The 23304-nt window shown below is 38.7% G+C and overlaps 1 protein-coding gene across 1 annotated transcript in view; it reads right to left on the bottom strand.

Annotated features, from left to right (window-relative positions):
* The window catches only part of SYNJ2BP (synaptojanin 2 binding protein), a 45228-nt gene that overhangs the window by 8978 nt on the left and 12946 nt on the right, over positions 1-23304 (bottom strand). The window contains exon 2 of the mRNA XM_010335224.2: positions 8522-8658. Coding sequence (XP_010333526.1) covers positions 8522-8658 — 137 coding nt within the window. The remainder of the gene's footprint in view (positions 1-8521; positions 8659-23304) is intronic.

The raw sequence follows: 23304 nt of genomic DNA, 5'->3' as shown, positions 1-23304 counted from the left end.
CCATTGTAGTCAGTAATAATTGCAGAGAATTACTGCATATTACCATGTCTGGAGCTGTCTATTCACCTTACATGTATTAACTCATTTAGTCTTCACAGGAGTTCTGTAAGCTAGGAAGCCCTATTTTATAAATGATAAAACTGAAGTGTAGAGGCTATCAACTTATCTGTGAGCACATAGAATGAAAGCTGCAAAGTCAAGGATTCAAATGCAAGCAGGCTGGCCCAAAACCCTTCACTTTAAAACACTAACCTATATGAATTTAGATGGCAAGCAAGGATTTTATTTTAGCAACATATTATTGCCTATCACATTTATGCTGTAAATTAAATTTTTATTGGTTTTGCCATTTTGTTTGTATTTAATGTTACACATTTAAAAAATGTTAGAGTTTAATAAAAACAAGGTATTTATAAATATTTCTATTCATTTGTATATATTGAAGTAGCATTAAAATTAAAAAAAAAAAATTTAGTAGGTGCCACTTCATTGTCAAGGTCTTTCTAGATAACTTCACTAGAAATGACTGATTTACTTCTTTGAATATTCTGTAACTCTGAATCCTACGCAACCATATACTTTGAATACTATCTAACTCTCTTAAAGTCCAAACAGAACTCTGCCTGATATGGCTTTACATTCTATTGTAACTTCAAGATGTATCTCAGCTGATCATTAACACTACAATACCTAAGAGAACTTTGTACACTTGAGCATAAAAAATAGCACATGCTTTCCCGAAGTTCGGTTGCAGAGTGCACCCCAAGAAAGCCATAAATACACAAAGCCTGACTGACGTAATCTCAGCATTACATAAAGCTGAAAGGCTTGGACTCTAACGGTAGTTTTACCTGCCAATGATTCAGCATGTAATCTTGCCCCTCATCTGAGTCTCCTGCTAACAGGGAAGAAAGACCTTGGTACTTCAGGCAAAAGAAGGTGTTATAAAGGACATAGACCAGTTAAGCCAATTATGCCTTTCAACTCTCCTAGTTAAGCTTAAAGGTATTCTAATATAAGAGAAGTTATTCTAATGACTACTTAAAAACCCCAAGTAAGAGACCTTTTAGAAATGCAAAGGTAATTATTTTTTAAATAACCATTTCTCTTGGCCAGCTCTTTGGGAGACGAAGGTGGGCAGATCACGAGGTCAGGAGTTTGAGACCAACCTGACCAACATGGTGAAACCCTGTCTCTACTAAAATTACAAAAACTTAGCCAGGTGTGATGGTGAGAGCCTGTAATCCCAGCTACTTGGGAGGCTGAGGCAGGAGAATTGCTTGAACCCAGGAGGCAGAGGTTGCAGTGAGCTGAGATTACGCTACTGTACTCCAGCCTGGGTGACAGAGCAAGACTTTGTTTAAAAAAAAAAAAAAAACAGGCCGGGCGCGGTGGCTCAAGCCTGTAATCCCAGCACTTTGGGAGGCCGAGGCGGGTGGATCACGAGGTCAAGAGATCAAGACCATCCTGGTCAGCAAGGTGAAACCCCGTCTCTACTAAAAATACAAAAAGTTAGCTGGGCATGGTGGTGCGTGCCTGTAGTCCCAGCTACTCAGGAGGCTGAGGCAGGAGAATTGCCTGAACCCAGGAGGCGGAGGTTGCGGTGAGCCGAGATCGCGCCATTGCACTCCAGCCTGGGTAACAAGAGCGAAACTCTGCCTCAAAAAAAAAAAAAAAAAAAAAAAAAAACAAGGAACGATTCCTCAATTCCTCATCCTCTACGCAAGGTAAACCAGCCCCTAAAACGTGATCCTAACTTTCTCCCTTGACAATGTCATTTCTACTCCAAAACTGAATCTGCTCTCCAATACTGACATCCTCTAAACATTTTTAGATTCCAGCTGCTCAGTGACTAACCACCAAGCTCTGGAGATTTTACCCTTCAGTATCTGTGGAATCCACTCTTTTTATTACCATTTTTACTAACATAGACAAATGATTCTCAAAGTATGGTCCCACAATCACAGCTGCCTTGGCATCACCTGGGAACCTATTAAAAATGCAAATGTTTAGGCCTTATCCTAGCTGAGCTTTAACAAGCCTTCAAGGTGATTCTCAAGTCTGAGTTAGTTCTAACCTAACCTGCCTGAAACAGTCTTTTAACTGGTCTCCACTCCCAGACTACTTTCCCTATTTAACATATCCCTTTCTACCTATCCCTTGCATGTACAGATTTCATTAGTACTTTTCCATTCACTGCAGTAGTAATTTTTCAAATATTGTGAAATCAATTCAGTGGGTCAAGACCAATTGTTTAATTTTTAAAAAGTGAAATTAGAAGGAAACAAAATATCAAAATTCATCCATATAGAAAAGTATTGTTAAAACTTTTGCTTCAAATATACACACATACTCCTATTTGATGAAGAGGAAATGTATGTCGCTCCTGTTATAGGTCATAATTTAAAAGGTTTGAAAAACACTTGCCTACAGCAGTGATTCTCAAACTTTACTGTGCACAGGCTCACCAAGGGATCATATAATGCAGAGTTTGATTCCGTAGGTCTGGTAAGGGCCGAGATTCTGCATTTCTAACAAGCTCCCAGTCCATGATGGCCAGACTGCTGGTCCTTGGACCTCACTTATAACCAAGAGCTACTCAGCTCAGTAATCCCAGAATTAACTTGCTACTTCAGCTTCCTTAACTCATGACATAACAAGGTTTATTAAACCTAAGATATGCAGATTTGCAACGTGCTAGAAAATTTTGCTGACTCTGAAGTTTCAGAGAATGAGCATGGTGTTGTTCTAGTTAACTAACTGATGAGGAAACATAAAATTTTTTACTTTTACTCTAGTTGTTAGAAGTCTTCAAAAATGTGTATCCTATTTCCTGTCTTATTAAATAAGCTGAGTTAAAATTAGTTTTCTTTGATTAAGAATTTTGAATCGTCTCAGGAAAATCTAAAATAAGATCTCTGAATATAGAATAATGTAAATGTACAGACAGAGAAAGAATGGGCTCAATTTAATAAGCAACAGATGTCAGAATATACTCTGGATATTTTAATTTTTTACTAAGATTCTGAAATGAGACCAAATTTTTTGGTCTCATTTCATCAATTTTTGAAGAAACCACAAAAATAGATTATTTAGATCCAATTAATCAGGCTGGGCCAAAAAAATCAGTGTGTTATAATGGAGGGGTTAATTAACGGAACAACTAACTTATTAGATGCTTACTGTGTGCCAGGTACAGGACTAGGTGCTGGTGATAAGGAGATAATAAAGCAGACTCTCCCCTTGGGGCATTTTATTTAAAGAATGCTGCTGTATATTTCAATATCTCTGCAGCTGTTTGATGGGGATTTCTGCTGGGTCCTTCTCACTGATTTCTAAGGTAAGGGCAGAGACCAGTGTTTCATTTTCTTTGTAACTTTCCATAGCATCTGGCACAGTGCACTGAAGGCCATCAAGTATAATTGTTGATAAATGTTGATGACTAACCAACTCTTTCATTCACCAAATTAAGAACTGTACTTACACAGAATATAAAATGAAGCTAGCTGGCTTATGGCCCAATCTGTGCCATTTTGTTATATAAGAGCCTTGTTCCATGTTAAAATGGAACATTTCACTGTGCAGTATGGGCAGCTGTGTCACCTGAGCTTAATAAAAATGTCATGTTCACTGAGGATTGACTATTCTTCACCTTTCTTCATTTAGGCAGACACACAAGGAATGAGAAATTTAGACAGTTTACTTTCCTAAAAATAAAAATAAAACTATCCCAGGTTCCATATTGGTTTATTATTGCAAACTATTCTAATAATAAACCATTCTCATCAGCATACACATACAAAATGAACTATGGGTGAGGAATTTCCAGCCCTCATCTCGACTTCATGTCTGTTCTTCCGTTGGTAATATTCATTTTTATTTCACGGTTGTTAGGTGCAACATGGCCTTAAAAATAATTTACCTTCATTATTTAAGAAAATCAATCTTTCTTTCTTTCCTTTCTTTCTTTCAAGTTTAAATCATTCACAGTGATCATAAAAAATGAAATTTCACTTTTGATGAGAAAGAGGAAACTACATAAGCCATGCAGTTACTTAATTTTAGAACTTGAAACAAGATAATATGTGGGCATTACAGCCATGTAAGGTTCTTCGTCTCAGCTTATATGTGGGATAATATGTGGGAATTACTTAGGGAGAATGAAAGTAAATAATATGTGGAAATTATTTAGGGAGAATGAAAAGATTAATAGTTAATAACTCACAGGAAATTTCCATGTCACTTAATGTTACTTATATCAGCTATCTAAAACAGATATGTGCTAAGAAAGAGACATATTTTTAGTTTATCTAGCAAATATTAGTGGGGGGAAATGGAGCATATTTTACAACACGGAAAAATAACCCATGTGAGGAGAACAGGAAAGCACATAAAAACTAAATGGGAATACAGACTAATACATAATTTCGCATCATTTTACAGAGACGTCAAAGCCAGCAATAAATAAATACTTAAGTACATTTAATGGTTATAGCCTAGATGTTCACTTAAGGACAGAGAGGGAATAGGATATTAGGGGTGAATGATGCAACAGACTGTTTCATAATATTTCTTAAGGAATGGGATCTAGAAAGAAGAATTTTGAAGCAAACGCTTGTAATTCTCACATGTCAAGGGAGGGACCTGGTGGGAGGTGACTGGATCATGGGGGCGCTTTCACCCATGCTGTTCTCGTGATGGTGAAAGAGTTCTCATTAGATCTGGTTGTTTGTTAAGTGTCTGGTGTTTCCCCCTTCACTGTCTCTCCTGCCACCTTGTGAAGGTACTTGCTTCTCCTTCACCTTCCACCATGATTTTAAGTTTCCTGAGGCCTCCCCAGCCAAGTGGAACTGTGAGTCAGTTAAACCTCTTTTCTTTATAAATTAACCCAGTCTCACGTAGTATCTTTAGAGCAGTATGAAACACACGAATACACCCCCACGTATGTCTTCTGTTGCTGCCTCTCCTTCCCCTGGCTTTGTCCCCTCTCTTCTTTTGCATGCCTTTTCCTTAAATGGCCAGAATATATACATATCATTCCTTGTAACGTATCTTCGTAATATTTAATATCTTGTATATATCTTTATGTTTCTTATATTTTAGTAAAGTAAAATCCTCTTTGCTATGAATTCAGACATCTACTTTTCTCTTCATTGACATTTATCTCCCACCATTTATCAGTGGCCCCAGCCCTTCCTGAAAACCTGAGAGGCCTTCCAATTAATTTCTTTTCTCTGTGAGGCAATGATTCACACAAGGTTCCTCATCTTGGTTTATATCTAATAACTTTTTTTATGTTTAGGTTTATTTCCTTCTTTCTAATTCTATGCTTTATAGAAAGACTAATTTCAGGTCTTATCTTATTTTATTTATTTATTTTGAGACAGAGTCTCACTCTGCCGCCCAGGCTGGAGTATACCGGCGCAATCTCAGCTCTTTGCAACCTCCACCTCCCAGGTTCAAGTGATTCTTGTGCTTCAGCCTCCTGAGTAGCTGGGACTACAGGCGCATGCACCAAGGAATGCGCCACCATGCCCAGCTAATTTTTTGTATGTTTGTTTGTTTGTTTGTTATTTTGGTAGACATGGGGTTTTGCAATGTTGGCCAGGCAGGTCTCGAACTCCTGGCCTCAAGTGATCCAACTTCCTCAGCCTCCCAAAGTGCTAGGATTACAGGCATGAGCCACTGCACCGGGCCTAACTTTAGTTTTTATATAAAACCATACATGCAATCTACTATTAATTCACTGTGTAACTCTGTCTTTAGGATAAGTAATCCTAGCTCCTGATTTACCTTTTAGGAGGCAGTATAACATAGTTGTTAATAAACAAAGGCTACAAATTCAGACAAACCAGTTTTAGTCCCTTGCTGCTTACTAGTTGTGTGGCCTTGGGCAAACGACTTGGGCACAATAATCATGCCCACCTCATAGGGTTACTATAATATTAAACAAAATAAATTTGGGTTCTTAGCATGCTACTTGACATTTAGGGCTGACATACTTCTCACCATTCTCATTCTGCAATAATCTACCTTTAACCAAAGCTTTTAAAATAATATAGCTCTCGGCCGGGCGTGGTGGCTCAAGCCTGTAATCCCAGCACTTTGGGAGGCCGAGGCGGGTGGATCACGAGGTCAAGAGATCGAGACCATCCTGGTCAACATGGTGAAACCCTGTCTCTATTAAAGATACAAAAAATTAGCTGGGCATGGTGGCACGTGCCTGTAATCTCAGCTACTCAGGAGGCTGAGGCATGAGAATTGCTTGAACCCAGGAGGCAGAGGTTGTGGTGAGCCGAGATCGCACCATTGCACTCCAGCCTGGGTAACAAGAGCGAAACTCCGTCTCAAAAAATAAAATAAAATTAAAATAATAATAATAATAATAATAATAATAATAATAAATATGGCTCTCTTCTTTCTCTTCTTAACTCCTATATTATTCAAGTCTTTCTTCATCAACAGAGCCCAGGTTCCAGTGATCTGAAGAGAATGTAATTTATGTGTCAAAATATTAAGATGCACAGATTCTAACTAAATGCTACACCTTTATTTTAACAACCCACTCTCAGCACTTCCTTATAGTACTACCACCAAGTTAATTCATATTGGGAGAATGTCTTTCCCTGGGAGCTAAAGGAAATAATCTGCTTCTAAGCTTTTCACTATCATTTTGAGAAGACAGGTATATTATCACTGTCTCCATCTCACAGATTAATAAATAGGGTCTAAGTGAAGCTTAATGGACTGAAGAGAGGCAAAATAGTCAATGAGAAGGAGTGAAATACTGCTGTGCATACTTTATTTATATTACGGATCAGCAAGGACATATGCTTAGATGTTCTTGAGTCAATTTAGGAGGCTCTAATAGCTACTTGTTCTGATTTTCTTTCTTTTGTGAGGACTAAGTGGAGTCATAGTCTTCCTGAAGAGGCATTCAGAACCATACTGCTGAGCCCGATCACTGAAATACTCAAGATGCCAAATGAAGGTAGATATTCTCTGTCTCTTTTCCTTTGTATCTCTGCCTTCAGGTACTGCTACCAATAAGTATTCAATAAGCTGGCAACTAAGAGGAGCAGGAGACTTCACACATATGACCTTTAATCACTAATCAACGGAACTGCATGAGAAGTGGTGTGAAAAGGAAAATTCAAATGAAACTATATAGCAAAAAATGTTTAAGGGATGAAGCTGACTTATTATAGAGGAAGGTTCAAAATCATGTCTCTGAGGCTAATACTTAATTCTGTCAATTAAGACTTCTCCTGTCTGTACTTCACTCATTTATTTCGACCTTTTCCCAACCTGGCGATCCTGCCCTATTCAGTTCTAAGAGAAAACGGGGAATAGTTTTCTCCTCTTCAGATCGTGGGCTTATGGCCCACCTGGAAAAGATAGGAGTTTCTGCTATAAGAAGCTCTATCCTATTTCAATTTCCTTTTATTTATTTATCTAGCCCTTTGAAGCCAGCTCTCCCACGAATATTCTAGATAATATCTCACCCCCTCAGCACTTTTCCAATCTTTATACCAATCACCTATACTGTTTCCATACAAGTAATAAGTTGGCCATTTTTCACTAGCCCTAAAGGTTACTAAAAAAAGAAATTCTACAGAATAATTATCTCCGAGACACCCCCTTATTCCCCAGCAACTGATAGTATCATATGATTAGCGTAGCCCATAGTAAGGTAGAGAAATGAACAGTAGGGTCAGAGTTATGTTTTGCATTTTAATAGTTTTGACTTTAGGCTTATTCTAATTTATTTTAAGAGCTGAGGCCTGTAGGTACATATTTATCAGTAAACCTTTTTAGGTTTGCCTGAATTTCTTAACTTGTTCATTTCTTACACATTATTAAGCACTGTGCTATGATTCAAAAGGTTAAAACAAAGATCTTGTCACTGCCCTTGAGGAAATTCTGGAAAAGAATAAGATTAATAGTTACCATGTAGTAAGTCTCAGTAGAGCCATAACCAGGATAAAATGGGAACACAGTGGACCGCTATCCAAATCAACCGCATTCCAAATTTTCATGTTAATAATGGGTGAAAAAGGGCTCAGAGTCTGAAAAGGACACTTAATTCCCAACCTTCCTTCTTTCTGTCTTTTGAAGTTAAGTTAAATTCAATTGTAAGGGCTGACACTCCCCCCAAAGATACATATTAATGTTTTAATCAACAAAAGGAGGTACTATATAAAGTAATGGATGACAGATAAAATTCATGGATTTTAAATGTTAAATCCCTTTTCACCATGAGTCCCTTGTGCTTCCTGCCTTGTGCTTTTTGAATAAGTAACTTCACATTCTGGGTTTCACATTCTCGTCTTTCAGGTGAGCATAGTATTACCCTCCATGCTCAACGACAGGGTTGAAAAGGATGACTGATCATAGTTGTTCCCATTCAGTTCTACAACCTGTATATTTCCAGGTCCAAATCTTTTCAAGGAAAGGGATAGGGGTAGGACCCAGGGTTTAGGGAGAAATGACAGTGAAGGAGGCCGAAGCCCGTTCTCACCGAAAGGATCTTATCACCCTCCTGGAGCCGCCCATCCAGGGCCGCAGCCCCATTTTCTTTGATGCGGCTGACGTAGATGCCACTGTCGTTGGAGACATACTGCTGATCTGTCCCACCGACGATGTTGAAGCCCAGCCCTGAGAAAATCACGGAGGAGTGAAAAAGATGGGGGTGAAGAAGAAAGAAAGGGATTAGAGAAGATGAAGAGAAAGGGAGAAAAAGCCTATTACTGGGGAGGAAAGGCTGATGGAGGAGATGCTGGTGAATCAGGCTGTGATGGAGCTGGTGAATGGTCACCAACAAGGTCAGTAATATCAAAAGTATTGAGCTGCCCACTCAAATGGGGCACAACTGAAAATACAAACACAGTGATCCACTTGTTTTATTGAATAAAGAAAGATCTATATAGAACTTAAAGAACAGTGGTGATTACAGTAAGTTCTTTTTTTCTTTCTTTCTTTTTTTATTTTATTTTATTTTTTTAGACAGAGTCTTGCTATGTTGCCTAGGCTGGTTATGAACTTCTGGCCTCAAGCAATCACTCCTACCTCGGCCTCCCAAAGTTCTAGGATTACAGATGTGAGTCACCATGCCCAGCCTAAGTGTAACTTCTTCCACTCATATATAATTTTGATCCTGTTGATGGTATTCAGAGGACCCAATTCCTGACGTTCCTGATATTAATGGGTTTTTTTGTTTGTTTGTTTGTTTGTTTGTTTGTTTGTTTTGAGACAGAGTCTCGCTCCATCACCAGGCGCCAGGCTGGAGTGCAGTGGCGTGATCTCGGCTCACTGCAACCTCTGCCTCCTGGGTTCAAGCAATTCTCCTGCCTCCGCCTCCTGAGTAGCTGGGACTACAGGTGCACACCACCACGCCCAGCTAACCTGATATTAATATAGCAGGGTTAGCTGTGTTCATGAGAAGAAGCTATGCATTTTGACCAATCATCAAATGAACTGTTCCTAATTTGGTGTGAGAGATTCCTAACCATACCTTCCCTCCCTTCCATTCTTTCCTTCTCCCAAGCTTCTGGAGAATTTATGTATGACAGTGCTTTGGAAAAAGGTCTTGAGAGTCTCATTTATTATGTTCTATTTTGGTTGGTAGAGGCAGTGGTGTAGATGTTAGCAGAGAAACCTCAGTACCAGAAAGGTAACTGCTGTTTCATGGAAAACTAAATCACCAAATTTACTCTCCCCTCCTTTGCTACTTCAACTACAACCATGTTTAGGTTGAGTATCCAAAATGCTTAGGACCAAATGTGTCTTCAATTTTGAATTTGGGGGATTTTGGAATCTATGGATTAAACTTACCAGTTGAACATCCCTAATCCAAAAATCTGAAATTTGAAATGCTTCAGTGAGCATTTCCTCTGAACGTCATGCTGACCCTTAAAAAGTTTTGGAGTTGGAAGCACTTCAGATTTCAGATTTCTGAATTTGGGCTACTCAATCTATACTTGGGTACAGTAGCTGACAAGTTTTATTCACTGTAGAAAAAACTGACGACTCGTTGACTAGCAGCTCCTCAATTCTTCTTCCCTAAGTCCTTGAAAACCACCATTCTAATCTTTATTTCTATTAGTTGGACTATTTAAGATGGATAGAATTTTAGTTACGCAAGATGAATTAAGTTCTAGAGATCTGCTGTACAACATTGTGCCTGCAGATACTACTATATTGTACACTGAAAAATCTGTTCAGAGTAGATCTCATGTTAAGTATTCCTATCACAATAAACTATTAAAAGAAAGAAAAAAGAGAAGGAAAGAAAACTGATTACCAAAGTGCTATTTCCATGAACCAATGACAAAGCGCTGGAGAGGATTTCATTGTACAGAAACCATTGTTAGAAAGGGATTTTACTCATGCTTTTAAAAAAAAAAGGAACTTCCCTAGGGCTTTCTTAATGTCAGCTACTGGTAGAATTCAGGGCCACAGTATAAGAGAAAGGAGATAGTTTGGAAACAAGAACCAAATATCTGGTGATGCAACTGGAAAGAATAACCATAATCACCAGCCTACTACTGGTCTCAATAGACAAGATACTTGAGAGACATATGTGGGCTTTCTAAAAGTTCTTCCCATTGGTGGGAGAAAAGCTTATACCTAAAGCTCACAGTATGTTATAAGCACTAGCAAATCAATTTGTGATTTAAAGAAAAACATGACCAAAGAAAGACACAACAGGAAACATTTAATTTAAAAAAGCATACCTTAGCCAGGTGGGGTGGCTCACACCTGTCCCAACACTTTGGGAGGCCAAGGTGGGTAGATAACTTGAGGTCAGGAGTTTGAGACCAGCCTGGGCAATGTGGTGAAAGCCTGTCTCTACCAAAAATACAAAAAATTAGCCAGGCGTCGTGGCACGTGACCAGCCTCAAGAGGTTGAGGGGGAGGATTGTTTGAACCTAGGAGGCAGAGGTTGCAGTGAGCCAAAACTGTGCCACTGCACTCCAGCCTAGGTGACAGAATGAGACTCCATCTCAAAAAATAAATAAATAAAAAGCATACCTTGTGTATAAAATCTCTGCAGCTAGAGAACAAAAATTATTTATTCTCTAAAATAATAAAATTAAAAGACACGTGATAGAAAGCGCTACTTCTGGAGTTTGTGATCTGGCTGGGCAACACAGCAAGACCCTGTTCTCTAAATGAATAAAGAAGAAGGTGCTACTTCTGGAAGATGCTATTTTAACTTCTTTGAAGGGCCAGGTATTAAAAATAGTAGCTTCACTTACTAAATGATTTTCTTAGCGCACCCTCAATTTGTATCAGAGAAGGCGGGAAGTACTGGAGAGGGTACAGCAATTTGAGATAAGGTGGAAAAGTAGACAGAACATAATTATCAAAGGTTCTGAAATGACTTCAAAACTCTGGCAGCTTTGAACAAGGGGGCCAAGGCCAACCCACCTCTCCCAAACTGGAACAAACTAAGTAGAGAAAATATTTTGATGAAATCCAACATCCTCATCAAACACTACAGTTGCCTCTGGTGATCTTGGGAACAGGAAGCAAATGTTAAGCAGCTGAGTGCAACAGAGAAGTTAGCAAGAGAAAGAACTTTGCTACTGGTTATTCAAAGCTAACTGTACAAAAAAAGGAAGAGTAGAGGAAATCTTACTGACCAAACAAACAAGGGCCATCTACTACACACCCCATCAAAGTCATATTATGTAGGTGCATTTATAACCCATTGCTGCTTCTGTTGTAAATGAACCAAATTATTTAACATGAGAACTCCTGGACTGACCTGAAGCCCTTCGTTCAGCCATAATATTTACAGAACTGGGCTTATCTCTAAGCTAAAGCATTGCTGCAATAAAAAAGCGTCACCACAGCATTGAGTAGTGGCATGACCAACTCTGGGCCCTACGGATACCTACATAATCCCCAGTTCACTTGCTCAATAAAAATTGAATCTTATGTGTCAGACATTGTGTTATCATCTAAGGAAGACATAAAGTTAAACTGGACACTCACTGCTTCAATCACAAACTGGAGTTTTTCCTTTTTCCTGTCCCTTTGAGATACTGCAGAAGCAAATCATTTACTATGTGTTGGGCAATACATTATGTTCTGAAGAAGACATAAAGCTAACCTGGACAGTTCCTACTTTAACCAGAACCCAAAATTTATCCTTTTCCCTATCTCTTTTAGATATTGTAGAAGCAAATCAAAGTCAAAAGACTTGGTTCTAAGTTTATAACTTACCAGATACGTAGACTGAAGCAAGTCAGTTTGCCTCGGATCCTCAGCTTCATTTTTCATAAAATAAGAAGTATAAATTCTGCCCTCTCTACCTCAAAGGGTGTTAGGGTCCAACACATAAAATATGAAAACAGTTCTTTATAAACCACACAGTAGTTGCTCTACAGGGATAAGGCGCTAGGAGTAGTTGTCAATAAATCAGTGGCCACTAAAGCTCCAACCTAGATAGTTTGACAGAGAAAGGATGAATAAATATGCAGTATAAATGCAAAAGCTCCTGAAAAACGAGAAGATAGACATTTTCAAATTCCACCATCTATAAACAGGAACTCGAACTTATTAAGTACATCTATGATATGTGACCCTAGAACTCCCCCTCATGAGTAGTTTCTAGCAAATGTGATATCAAAATCTGCAGCAATCATCCGGTGTATGTACCAACCAATTAAAACAGATGCCAGCTGGAAATCACCAGAAAGGGAAAGGATATTCAGTACATATCTTGCTAATTATTGGCTATATCCCAGAAAAATCTTGCATAAGTAGAGTGACCACATATCCCAAAAGCAATTGCAACAAAAGCCAAAACTGACAAATGGGATCTAATTAAATTGAAGAGCTTCTGCTCACCAAAAGAAACTATCATCAGACTAAACAGGCAACCTACAAAATGTGAGAAAATTTTTGCAATCCATTCATCTGACAAAGGACTATTATCCAGAATCTACAAAGAACTTAAACAAAATAAAAAAAAAAAAAACATCAAAAGATGGGCAAAGGATATGAACAGACACGTCTCAAAAGAAGACATTTATGTGGCCAACAAACATGAAAAAAAGCTCATCATCACTGGTCATTAGAGAAATGCAAATCAAAACCACAATGAGATATCATCTCATACCAGTTAGAACGGTGATCATTAAAAAGTCAGGAAACAACAGATGCTGGCGAGGATGCAGAGAAATAGGAAAGCTTTTATACAGTTGATGGGATTGTAAATTAGTTCAACCATTGTGGAACACAGTGTGGCAATTCCTCAAGGATCTAGAACCAGAAATACCATTTGACCCAGCAATCCCATTACTGGGTATATAGCCAAAGGATTATAAATCATTCTACTATAAAGATGCATGCATACATATGTTAATTGCAGCACTGTTTACAATAGCAAACACTTGGAACCAACCCAAATCCCCATCAATGATAGACTGGATAAAGAGAATGTGGCACATATACAGCATGGAATACTATGCAGCCATAAAAAAGAATGAGTTCATGTCCTTTTGCAGGGACACGGATGAAGCTGGAAACCATCATCCTCAGCAAACTAACACAGGAACAGAAAACCAAACACAGCAAATTCTCACTCATAAGTGGGAGTTGAGCAATGAGAACACATGAACATAGGGAGGGGAACATCACACACCGGGGGCCTGTTGCGGGGTAAGGAGGCAAGAGGAGGGAGAGAATTAAGACAAACATCTAATGCATGCGGAGCTTAAAACCTAGATGGTGGGTTAATAGGTGCAGCAAACCAGCATATATCCCATGTATGTAGATATATGTTATACCTATATAACAAACCTGTATGTTCAGCATATATATTCCAGAACTTAAAGTAAAATTTTAAAAAATTAAAACCAAAGGAAAATAAAAAGAACCTTAATAATTCTTAGTTTTTCATTAACTCACAGGCGAAGTCTGGCCACCCATGGGACAAAAAACTATTACAGCTATTTACAAGGTAGCCAGGCTTGTAAAAATACAGAAATGTAAAAAACAAACAAACAAAAGAAACAGAAAGTTTTAAAATGTAATGCTAATATTCATAACACAATACCTCCCTATAAATAAAAGAATCACACAAATATTACCTATGTACAAAAATGCACGCATATTTAAAGAAATATAAAGACACATTAGAGTGGGTACTTATGGGGAGAAAGATACAGGTTAGGTTTTAGGTATGAAGGGTAAAAAAAAGAACCAGGGAGGAACATACTGATGTTAACAGTGTACTTTGGCACTAACAGGTATGATTAATTTAGCTCTTAGCATTTAAGGTCCAAAAGGAGTTGAGGGGAGAGGGAGGAAGAAAAAAGATGGAGATTCAACTTTTTTTTTTTTTGTAAGTGAATGAATGAAGAGCTTAGTGAACTCTGGTTATAATTTGCCAATACATTTTAAAATACGGCAAGATTAAAATGGGTTGCTGAGTGTCTAATTTAGATGAGCAGTCTAAATGCAAGATAGTAAAGGTAGCATAAGAATAACACTAGCATAGGATTAAGGGAGAAACAAAATGGACCTAATAGAAGAGCCTTGGAAAGTTAAACAAGAAACACCTTCTTTTGACCTTTCCTGACTATAGGTCTGGACCCTGAGCCTGTTTATATAAGAGCAATGGCAGATGCAACAGCTAATGTTTACTGACACCATATTATGTACCAAATAATATATATTATGTACTTGATATATATTATCTCCTTTAATCTTCTTGACAAACACAAGTACTCACTTTTCAAAGAAGACTTCAAAAGGTGAGGCATGGACAGATTAAGCAACTTTACGAAAAGTTCACACAGCTCTTTGCAAAGTCAAGACTCTAAGTCAGGCTATGTGATTCAAAAGCATGAATTTTTAACCATTTTGCTACAATACATCTTTGCAGAAAACATAAACTGCTTTAGGAAAATAATAGTCTTCTAAGTATTGCTGGCTATCTTAGCTAACTGGTCTCCAGGTTGGCTCTGAATAAGTAATGCTGGGATAATGGTTGTAGAACAGTCCCCAACGGTAATATATTCTAGAGGAAGAATTCACCACTATAGAGTTCTGTTACCCTGGTCAAGGTTCCTATTGTTTACCTTCAGACAAGAAAAGGAAAAACCCTTCATTTCATTCAGATTCTTATCTACAAACTCTAAAAGTTATAAAGTAAACGACCAGTGTTAACTTGTATTTCTAGAAATAACAATTCTGGACATAATTAAAATGAAACAAAATAGTTCATTAACACCAAGCACTATGGCCACTTGTTGAGTTATGAAGACTAGATTAACAAACACCCTCTATTCCCTCTATTTACCTGGAGTTACCTGGAGGCTTTTTTCTATCCCAAGATCAATCCCACTAGTTTTCCCCCAGACATCAATCAAACTCTACTGGATACACAACCCCCCTGTCTGTCTTTATCTGTATCATGGTAAAATAAACTTAACATAAAATTTAACATTTTACCCATTTTTAAATGCATAATTCAGTAGCATTGAATACCTTCACAATGTACAATCATCACCACCACCTATATCTGGAACTTTTTCTTCAAATAAAAACTGTACACACACTAAAAAATAGCTCCTTATTCTCCCCTCCCCCAACCCCTGACAACATGTTATACTTTCTTTCTATATTAATTTGTGTATTCTAGGTATCCCATATAAGTAGAATCACAATATTTGTTATTCTGTGTGTTTATTTTGCTTAGCATAATGTCTTCAAGGTTCATTCATGTTGTTGCATATTTCAGAATTTCATTCCTTTTTTTAAGGCTGAATTATAGTCCATTGTATGTACACACCACACTTTATTTACCTATTTATCTGTCAGTGGATATTTGTGTTGTTTCCACATTTTGAATGCTATGAACATTGGTGTACAAGCATCTATTTTGAGTTCCTTCCTCCAGTTCCTGAGACAGAGTCTTGCTCGGTTGCCAGGCTGAAGGGCAGTGGTGCGATCTCACTGCAACCTCCACTTCCTGGGTTTAAGCGATTCTCCTGCCTCAGCCTCCACGCCCAACTAATTTTTGTATTTTTAGTAGAGACGGGTTTTCACCATGTTGGCCAGGATGGTCTCGATCCCTTGACCTCATGATCTGCTCTCCTCGACCTCCCAAAGTGCTGGGATTATAGACATGAGCCACCGCGCCCGGACCCTTCCTGTAAAATGGCTGTACCATTTTACGTTCTCACAAGCAATACACAGCTATCCCAATGCTATGTATGTACACACACACACACACACACACACACGCACACATATGTATGTATACAAAATAGTCATCCTAATGGGTATGAAGTGGTAACCAACTGTGGTTTTGATTTGCATTTCCTTAATAACTAGTGATGTTAAATAGTTTTTTCATGTGCTTATTGGCCTCTGGCCATCTGTATTATCTTCTTTGGAGAAATGTCTACTCAGGTCCTTCACTCATTTTTGAATTGGGTTGTTTTCTGTCACTAAGTTGTAACAGATCCTTATATATGCTGGATATTAACTTCTTAGCAAATATATAATTGGTAAATACCATCTCCCATTCTGCAGGTTATCTTTAACTCTCCTCATAGTGTCCTTTGAAACACAAAAATTTTTACTTTTAATGAAGCCCAGTTTATTTTTTGTTTCATTGCCTGTGCTTTTGGTATCACATCCAAGAAATGATAGCCAAATCCAAGGTATTGATGCTTTTTCCATTCTTCTAAGAGTTTTATAGTTTTAGCTCGTACATTTAGGTATTTAATAAATTTCTAGTTAATTTTTGTACATCACATTAAGGCAAAAATCCAACTTTCACACACTTTTGCATGTGAATATATAGTTTTCCAAACACTGTATGTTAAAAATGTGTACTCTGCTGTTATTTGATGATGTCTGTTAGGTCTAATTTATTTATTGCGTTGTTCAAATCCTCTGTTTCCTTATTGATTTTCTGTTGGTTGTCCTATCCATTACTGAAAATGAGGATACTAAAGTGTAACTATTATCATAAAACGGTCTACTTCTTTGGATCAGTTTTTCAATATTTACTTGACATATGTTGGCACTCTGTTTTGTTATGGGAACTTTGGAGTGTCACTTTTCTGGCAGGAGACCTATTTGTGGCTGCTGCAGGTGGGCGGGCAGCTCCAGGTGCCAGCTCTCTGCAAGGCTACAGCTGGACCAGGCATAGTGCAAGCAGCTTCTACAGCTGGCACTGGGGAACAGGATGGCACCTGGAAGCTTGGAGATGCCAGGAACTGCAGGGCCCCGAGGAGGAAGTCACAGCCGTGGCTCAGGGAGCTCCCAGGTCTTGGATCCATGCAGGGTTGCAGCTCTTCTCTCTCCTTCTCTTCACCCACAACGTGGCGAGCAGGGGACATGTATCAGCCCTGATTCTGTTACAGCTCTTTCAGCCTCGTCATTCAGTGGATCCTGAGTTCTTGTCCGGCAACCAGGAAGAATGAGGTACACAGACAAGCGGAGTGTGGGCAAGACAAAGGGAAGCTTTACTGAGGGACAGAACAGAGGTTCTGTCCCCCTCAGAGGGGACCTGCATGGGGCAGCTCCTTTCCACATCCAGGGTGTCCTGATGAGTGTTCAGCTCCTAGCAGAGAGGGAGACCCCATGTCTAAAAATATATATGTATAATTTTTTAAAAGATGCACATAAATATATTCCTAATGGGTGAACAGAAAAGAAACAAATAGAACCAAATGGAAATAGTAAAACTGAAAATGAGAAGTACAATAACAAGTGAAACATTGACCGAATAAGCTTAACAAGAGATTAGAGGGCACAGGAAGGCAGATGGGCAGAAAAGCTCAAATTTAAAAACAGAGAAAAAGAATAGCACCTCAGATATCTGTGGGACGATATATCTGAAAAAATAAGATACATCTGAAAAAACTTAGATGTGACAACTGAGAAAAGAAAATAGCTCAGAGCAGTCTAAGCCATGTTAGGCACAGAGAGACATGAGCAGGGGACTTCAGTCATATCCACCACACCCATGCCTGGGGGCTACTGTTTAAAGTCATTTGTTCCCGAATAGCTGCCTCACGCATTATCCTGAAGTTCCTAGAATTTGTGAGACAAAAAACAATGTATAGCCAACTAATAGCTTGTATTACCTTAAGTAAATTATTGGTAAACAAATTAGGAACTGCTGCTTCTTTTCCTTTAAAAACCTACTTGCAACTTGCTAGCACGATCCTCTGAAATGTATAAAATAATTCATTTGCAAGCACAAGAACCATATAAACTGAATGAGAGACCTACTCTTGGTTATTCAGGACAAATTTAATCTACAATCCCAGGTTGCAATCCTCTAGCCTGGCCCAAATAAACTTTAACTTACATTAATTTTGCCTCAGCTTCTTCCTTTTAGGTTAACATATCTCATGTAAGGTGGAGGATTCAGAATAACTCTCCCTGACCACCAAGTGTCTCTCTCTGAAAGTGGCTCTTGGTACCAGCAGGAAGGCTCTGTCTTCAAAAGACCCATCGGATGTTTCACATGAGTTCTCATGAATTTGGACCTTCCACTCCGTGGTTGAAGGTCTAAGAGACTTTATTTGGGTGGTTTTTCAAACCCTCTCTTTCCTTTAAGTGCAAAGGCTTAGGTATCTATCTTTGGACAGGACATTCCAGCAAAGAGCTCTGCAGAGAACTGCCTTTTATCTGCCTCAGGCTCAGAACTTGTGGTTCAGGTCAAGCCTCCGCAACATAGCAGAGTGATTAAAGGATAGCCAGTTAGGCACTACTGGATTCATTTTATGCAGCGTGCTTTTAAGACTGAAGCTGTTTTCTATTACTTGAAAATTCAGACTTAGCCTTTCATTTGTGACCAATCCCTGAAAACCGCATGAGGGTGAGTTCTACATTTAGGGATCCTCGCTTTGTCAGACAGATACAATAGAAACGGTCTCCACCCCATACTCTGAGCACTCTGCTGCCACCTGGTGGTTAGAGGCTGCCGGCACACTTTTACCCTAAACACATTCCCAGCCTTGGTCACTTTTGAAAAGTTCATAAATTATAAAAAAAAATTCAGCTTCAAAATCCAAGTGCTCTTTTTAGAAACATCAGCTTGATTTATACATAACACTTATGGGACATCCTCTTGTAAATATCTAGGAAAGTAGACCCACCTAACTTGGGATGGCTATAGTAGCAATAGACAAAACAGGGATCCTCTGAAATGCACAAAATAATTCATTTGCAAGCACAAGTGGAGGGGGAAAAGCTGGTTTTAGAACCATACAAACTGAATGAGAGACCTACCTTAAAATTGTCTTGGTTAAAATCTGATAAGAAGAGATTTGAAAAGATGATTTTTTTAGAGTTCTCTGGTCAGAAGTCAGCTTAATTAGGGCTGGGCATGGCGGCTCACACTTGTAATCCTAGCACTTTGGGAGGCCGTGGAGAGAAGATCACTTCAGGCCAGGAGTTTGAGACCAGCCTGGATAACATAGTGAGACCCTGACTCTTCAACATTTTTTTAAAATAAAAAAACAAAAGCTTAATTAAAAGTAATATTTAGGCTATCTTTTACGGGGGGAAAGGCCTTTCTGCTTTTTTCCTTACTTGGAATCCTGGTTCTTGGTGGGGTTTTTTGTTTTTTTTTTTTTTTTCAAGTCAACTGAGACCCCTTTTTAAATATGTTTGATCCCTTGAGTCCTCTGTTTCCAATCTTGCTGGCACAATTTTTGCTAAAAATATAAAACTTCACTGGCCTTTCACAAAGTTCAAAATCTCCAGGCTCCTGCTCTGTTGCCCAGGCTGGAGTGCAGTGGCACAGTTCACTGCAGCCTCAATCTCCCAGGCTCAAGTGATTCTCCCACCTCAGCCTACCAAATAGCTGGGACTATAGAAGCACACCACCACACCCAGCTAATGTTTTTCTTTTCTTTTTTTTTTTTTTAATGTAGAGACAAGGTCTTGCTATTTTGCCTAGGCTGGTCTCAAACTCCTGGGCTCAAGTGATCCTCCCACCTCTGCCTCCCAAAGAATTAGGATTACAGGCATGAGCCACTGTTCCTGGCTAAACTTGTTCTATTTCTTTCCACTCTGCTCTTCCTTCCTTTTGCTATTTTGATACCACAGGAAGAAATCTAAAGGAGACTCAGAGTCCTCAAGGAACACACACAAAAAAACACCATTCACCCCCTTTTGGGGGTATTCTGTCTTATAGAGTCTGAAAAGTCATGGACAGATTCCTCTCAGGTCTAAAACTCTGCTCTCTTCCCTACTGCATTACTTGATCTTTTTGGCTTTTGAGGGTACCAGAGATTACTCTATACTGTGAGAGAGAACTTGACCTTTGTGTATGTTATGGCTGGTAAGTCACTGACAAGAGCTGCAGTATTGGAGGTGACTAACAGCAGTTGTTTATGGTGAATGGTGGTTACTACAGGTGGCTACTCATATTTCTTTTTTTTTTTTTTTTTTACACATTTAGGTAAGAAAGGTGTGGTTTAATCGCTTAGAGAAATATCTGCGTAGTGAAGTGCACTGTGGACGTTTGTGTGGCCTGGTAACATGGCATTTTGCTCTGTGTGGAGACCAAGATTCACAGTAACGTGGTTTTCTTGATTTTTAAAGATCCAGATGCACTGCCTTCCAGATGTGCCTGGTTTTCAGACATTTAATATCAGGCCCTGAGGCAGTCCTCACTGGGACAACAGGTGACGCAACTGTAGTTCTTAGGGAAGCTGAGGTGGAAGGATCCCTTGGGTCCAGGAGTTCAAGACCAGCCTGGGTAACATAATGAGAGCCTGCCTTAAAAAAAAAGAAAAAAAAAAAATTAAAAATGTATATATGTTAGGCCCTGGAAACTGCAAATACTTTCCTGATAACGTTCATGAAAGTGCTCCACCTTGAAGTCAGTAATCTAATCAAGAAATGAGCTAAGTAGCTAACAAGATTAGTCTCTGAAATACAACTTTCTGGCACTTAGCTGGCTATTTTGAAACTCTATGTAAAATGAATTTACATCTATAAAGAAAATCTCTATTTGTAAGGGTGACCCCCTATGCCCAAGCAGCTAAAAATTTTTACAATGGGAAAGACACTGGCTTAAAATTTACATAACAAACCGTATCTATGTTTAAAGATGCTTTTCCTGGCAATCTTGTCTTCACTGATTCTTTTTGTTTCAGCAAATAATGGTATTTAGATGTAAGTTCTGTGCCTCTGGGGTGTAAATTTTCACCTAAGAGTAATGTCTTTGCAATTTAGGGTTACCTAGCTAACAACTGTTTAGGGCAACGGACTAGGTAGTCAAGGTACTGGTGGTCTAAACAGGGAGAGATTATTTGCAAACTAGCAAATGAAGAATCTTATAAAGCTACAAGATCTGCTTCTGTTTCTGTGTCTGTATGTCTCTATGGTTATGTGTCATGTATACATGATATTTCGCTACCAAAACATATGAAAACACTCTAATGAACTTGTCAGAGGCCTTTAAACCAGAGCAACTCCATCTTGAATAGGGGCTAGGTAAAATAAGGCTAAGACCTGCTGGGCTGCGCTCCCAGCAAGTTAAGGGATTCTTAGTCACAGGATGAAAAAGAAGGTTGGCACGAGATATAGGTCATAAAAACCTTGCTGATAAGACAAGTTGCAGTAAAGAAGCCGGCCAACACTCACCAAAACCAAGATGGTGACAAGAGTGACCTCCGATTGTCCTCACTGCTATACTCTCCCAGTGCCATGATGGTGTACAAATGCCACAGCAATGTCGGGAAATTACCCTACATGGTCTAAAAAGGGGAGGCATAAATAGTCCACCCCTTGTTTAGCATATAATCAAGAAATAGCCATAAAAATGGACAACCGGCAATGCTCAGGGCTGCTCTATGGAGTAGCCATTCTTTTATTCATTTACTTTCTTAATAAACTTGCTTTCACTTGATGAACTCGCCTCAAATTCTTTCTTGTGTGAGATTCAAGAATCCTCTCTTCGGGTGTGGATTGGGACCCCTTTCCAGTAACAAAATAGCTTAACAAGTAAGCACGTAAATCAAGTATTTTATCAGAAACATAGAAAGTAACTCAAAAGCCACTTAGTTCACATGACTAAAATAAGACTACTTTGTTGGTTTAATGAAAATCGCTGTGTCTTTTGATCAGCAAAATATGCATGTATGTAATTTCAGGGTTTCACAGGCTGTGGAAACCATTAACAAAGAAATAACTTGAGGCCAGGCAGGGTAGCTAACATCCATAAGGCCAGGAGCTTGAGACCAGCCTGAGCAACATAGCAAGAGCCTGTCTCTACAAAAATAAAAAATAATTAGCAGGGCATGGGTGGTGACGCACCACTGTAGGCCTGCAGTGAGCCATAACAGCGCCACTCTACTCCGACCTAAGTGACAGAGCAAGACCCTGTCTTAAAAACAAATACAAAAAATAAATAACTTGGGATGATGGCCAGCGTTGTTTAATGATCTATACAAGTCTAACTCTTAAGAATGATTAAATTAAATGAATGTAAATACTACAAAAGTATATAAGCAAGGTTTTCATAGTTTTAAGAATCTCAGAAACTTAAAGTCATGTTATGCTAAATTAAGTAACAGATACTTACAAAATGTCTGGGTCATTTAAATGGTATAGAAAAGTTAATTTAGATCTGTTAATAAACAGATTGAGAAGGTTATCTTCCTAGAAATTATGAAATGATCCTATCTATAAATACTGGTATAAAACTGTTCAAAATTACCTTACTTCCTAGGTTCTTCACTGGAAATTAGGGTTACTAAGAGTTAAAGTTATAGTTAATATATATACAATTAAAACTACCGAATACAAGAGAAACAATACAGGGAATATAAAGAAAGTAAGATGTGAAGAAAGTTGACAAGAGAGATTACTTGATAACTTTGTGTGAACAAAAGGATTAAGGAGGAAAGAAATGTAAATTAAATGATAAGGAGGGCCAGGTACAGTGGTTCACACCTGTAATTACAGCACTTTGGGAGGCTGAGGTAGGTGGAAAGCTTGAGTACAGGAATTCAAGATCAACCTAGGCAACATGGCAAAACCCCATCCCTACAAAAAATATGAAAATTATCTGGGTGTGGTGGTGTGCCTATAGTCCCAGCTATTCAGGAGACTAAAGTGAGAGGATCACCAAAGCCTGGGAGGATGAGGCTGCAGTAAGCTGTGATCATGCCACTGCACTTCAAGTTGTGTGACAGGGTGAGACCCTCTCAGCCAATCATCAATCAATCAATCCATTGATCAATGATAAAGAAATGTAAATTTCTGTCTTAAGGTAGAGTGCCAATATCAAAAAATCAGTATAAG

This window comes from Saimiri boliviensis, chromosome 2, assembly GCF_048565385.1.
Source record: "Saimiri boliviensis isolate mSaiBol1 chromosome 2, mSaiBol1.pri, whole genome shotgun sequence".
Taxonomy (NCBI): Eukaryota; Metazoa; Chordata; class Mammalia; order Primates; family Cebidae; genus Saimiri; species Saimiri boliviensis.
The sequence above is the reverse complement of the archived record's forward strand: the minus strand, read 5'-3'. Positions and strand labels throughout refer to the sequence as shown.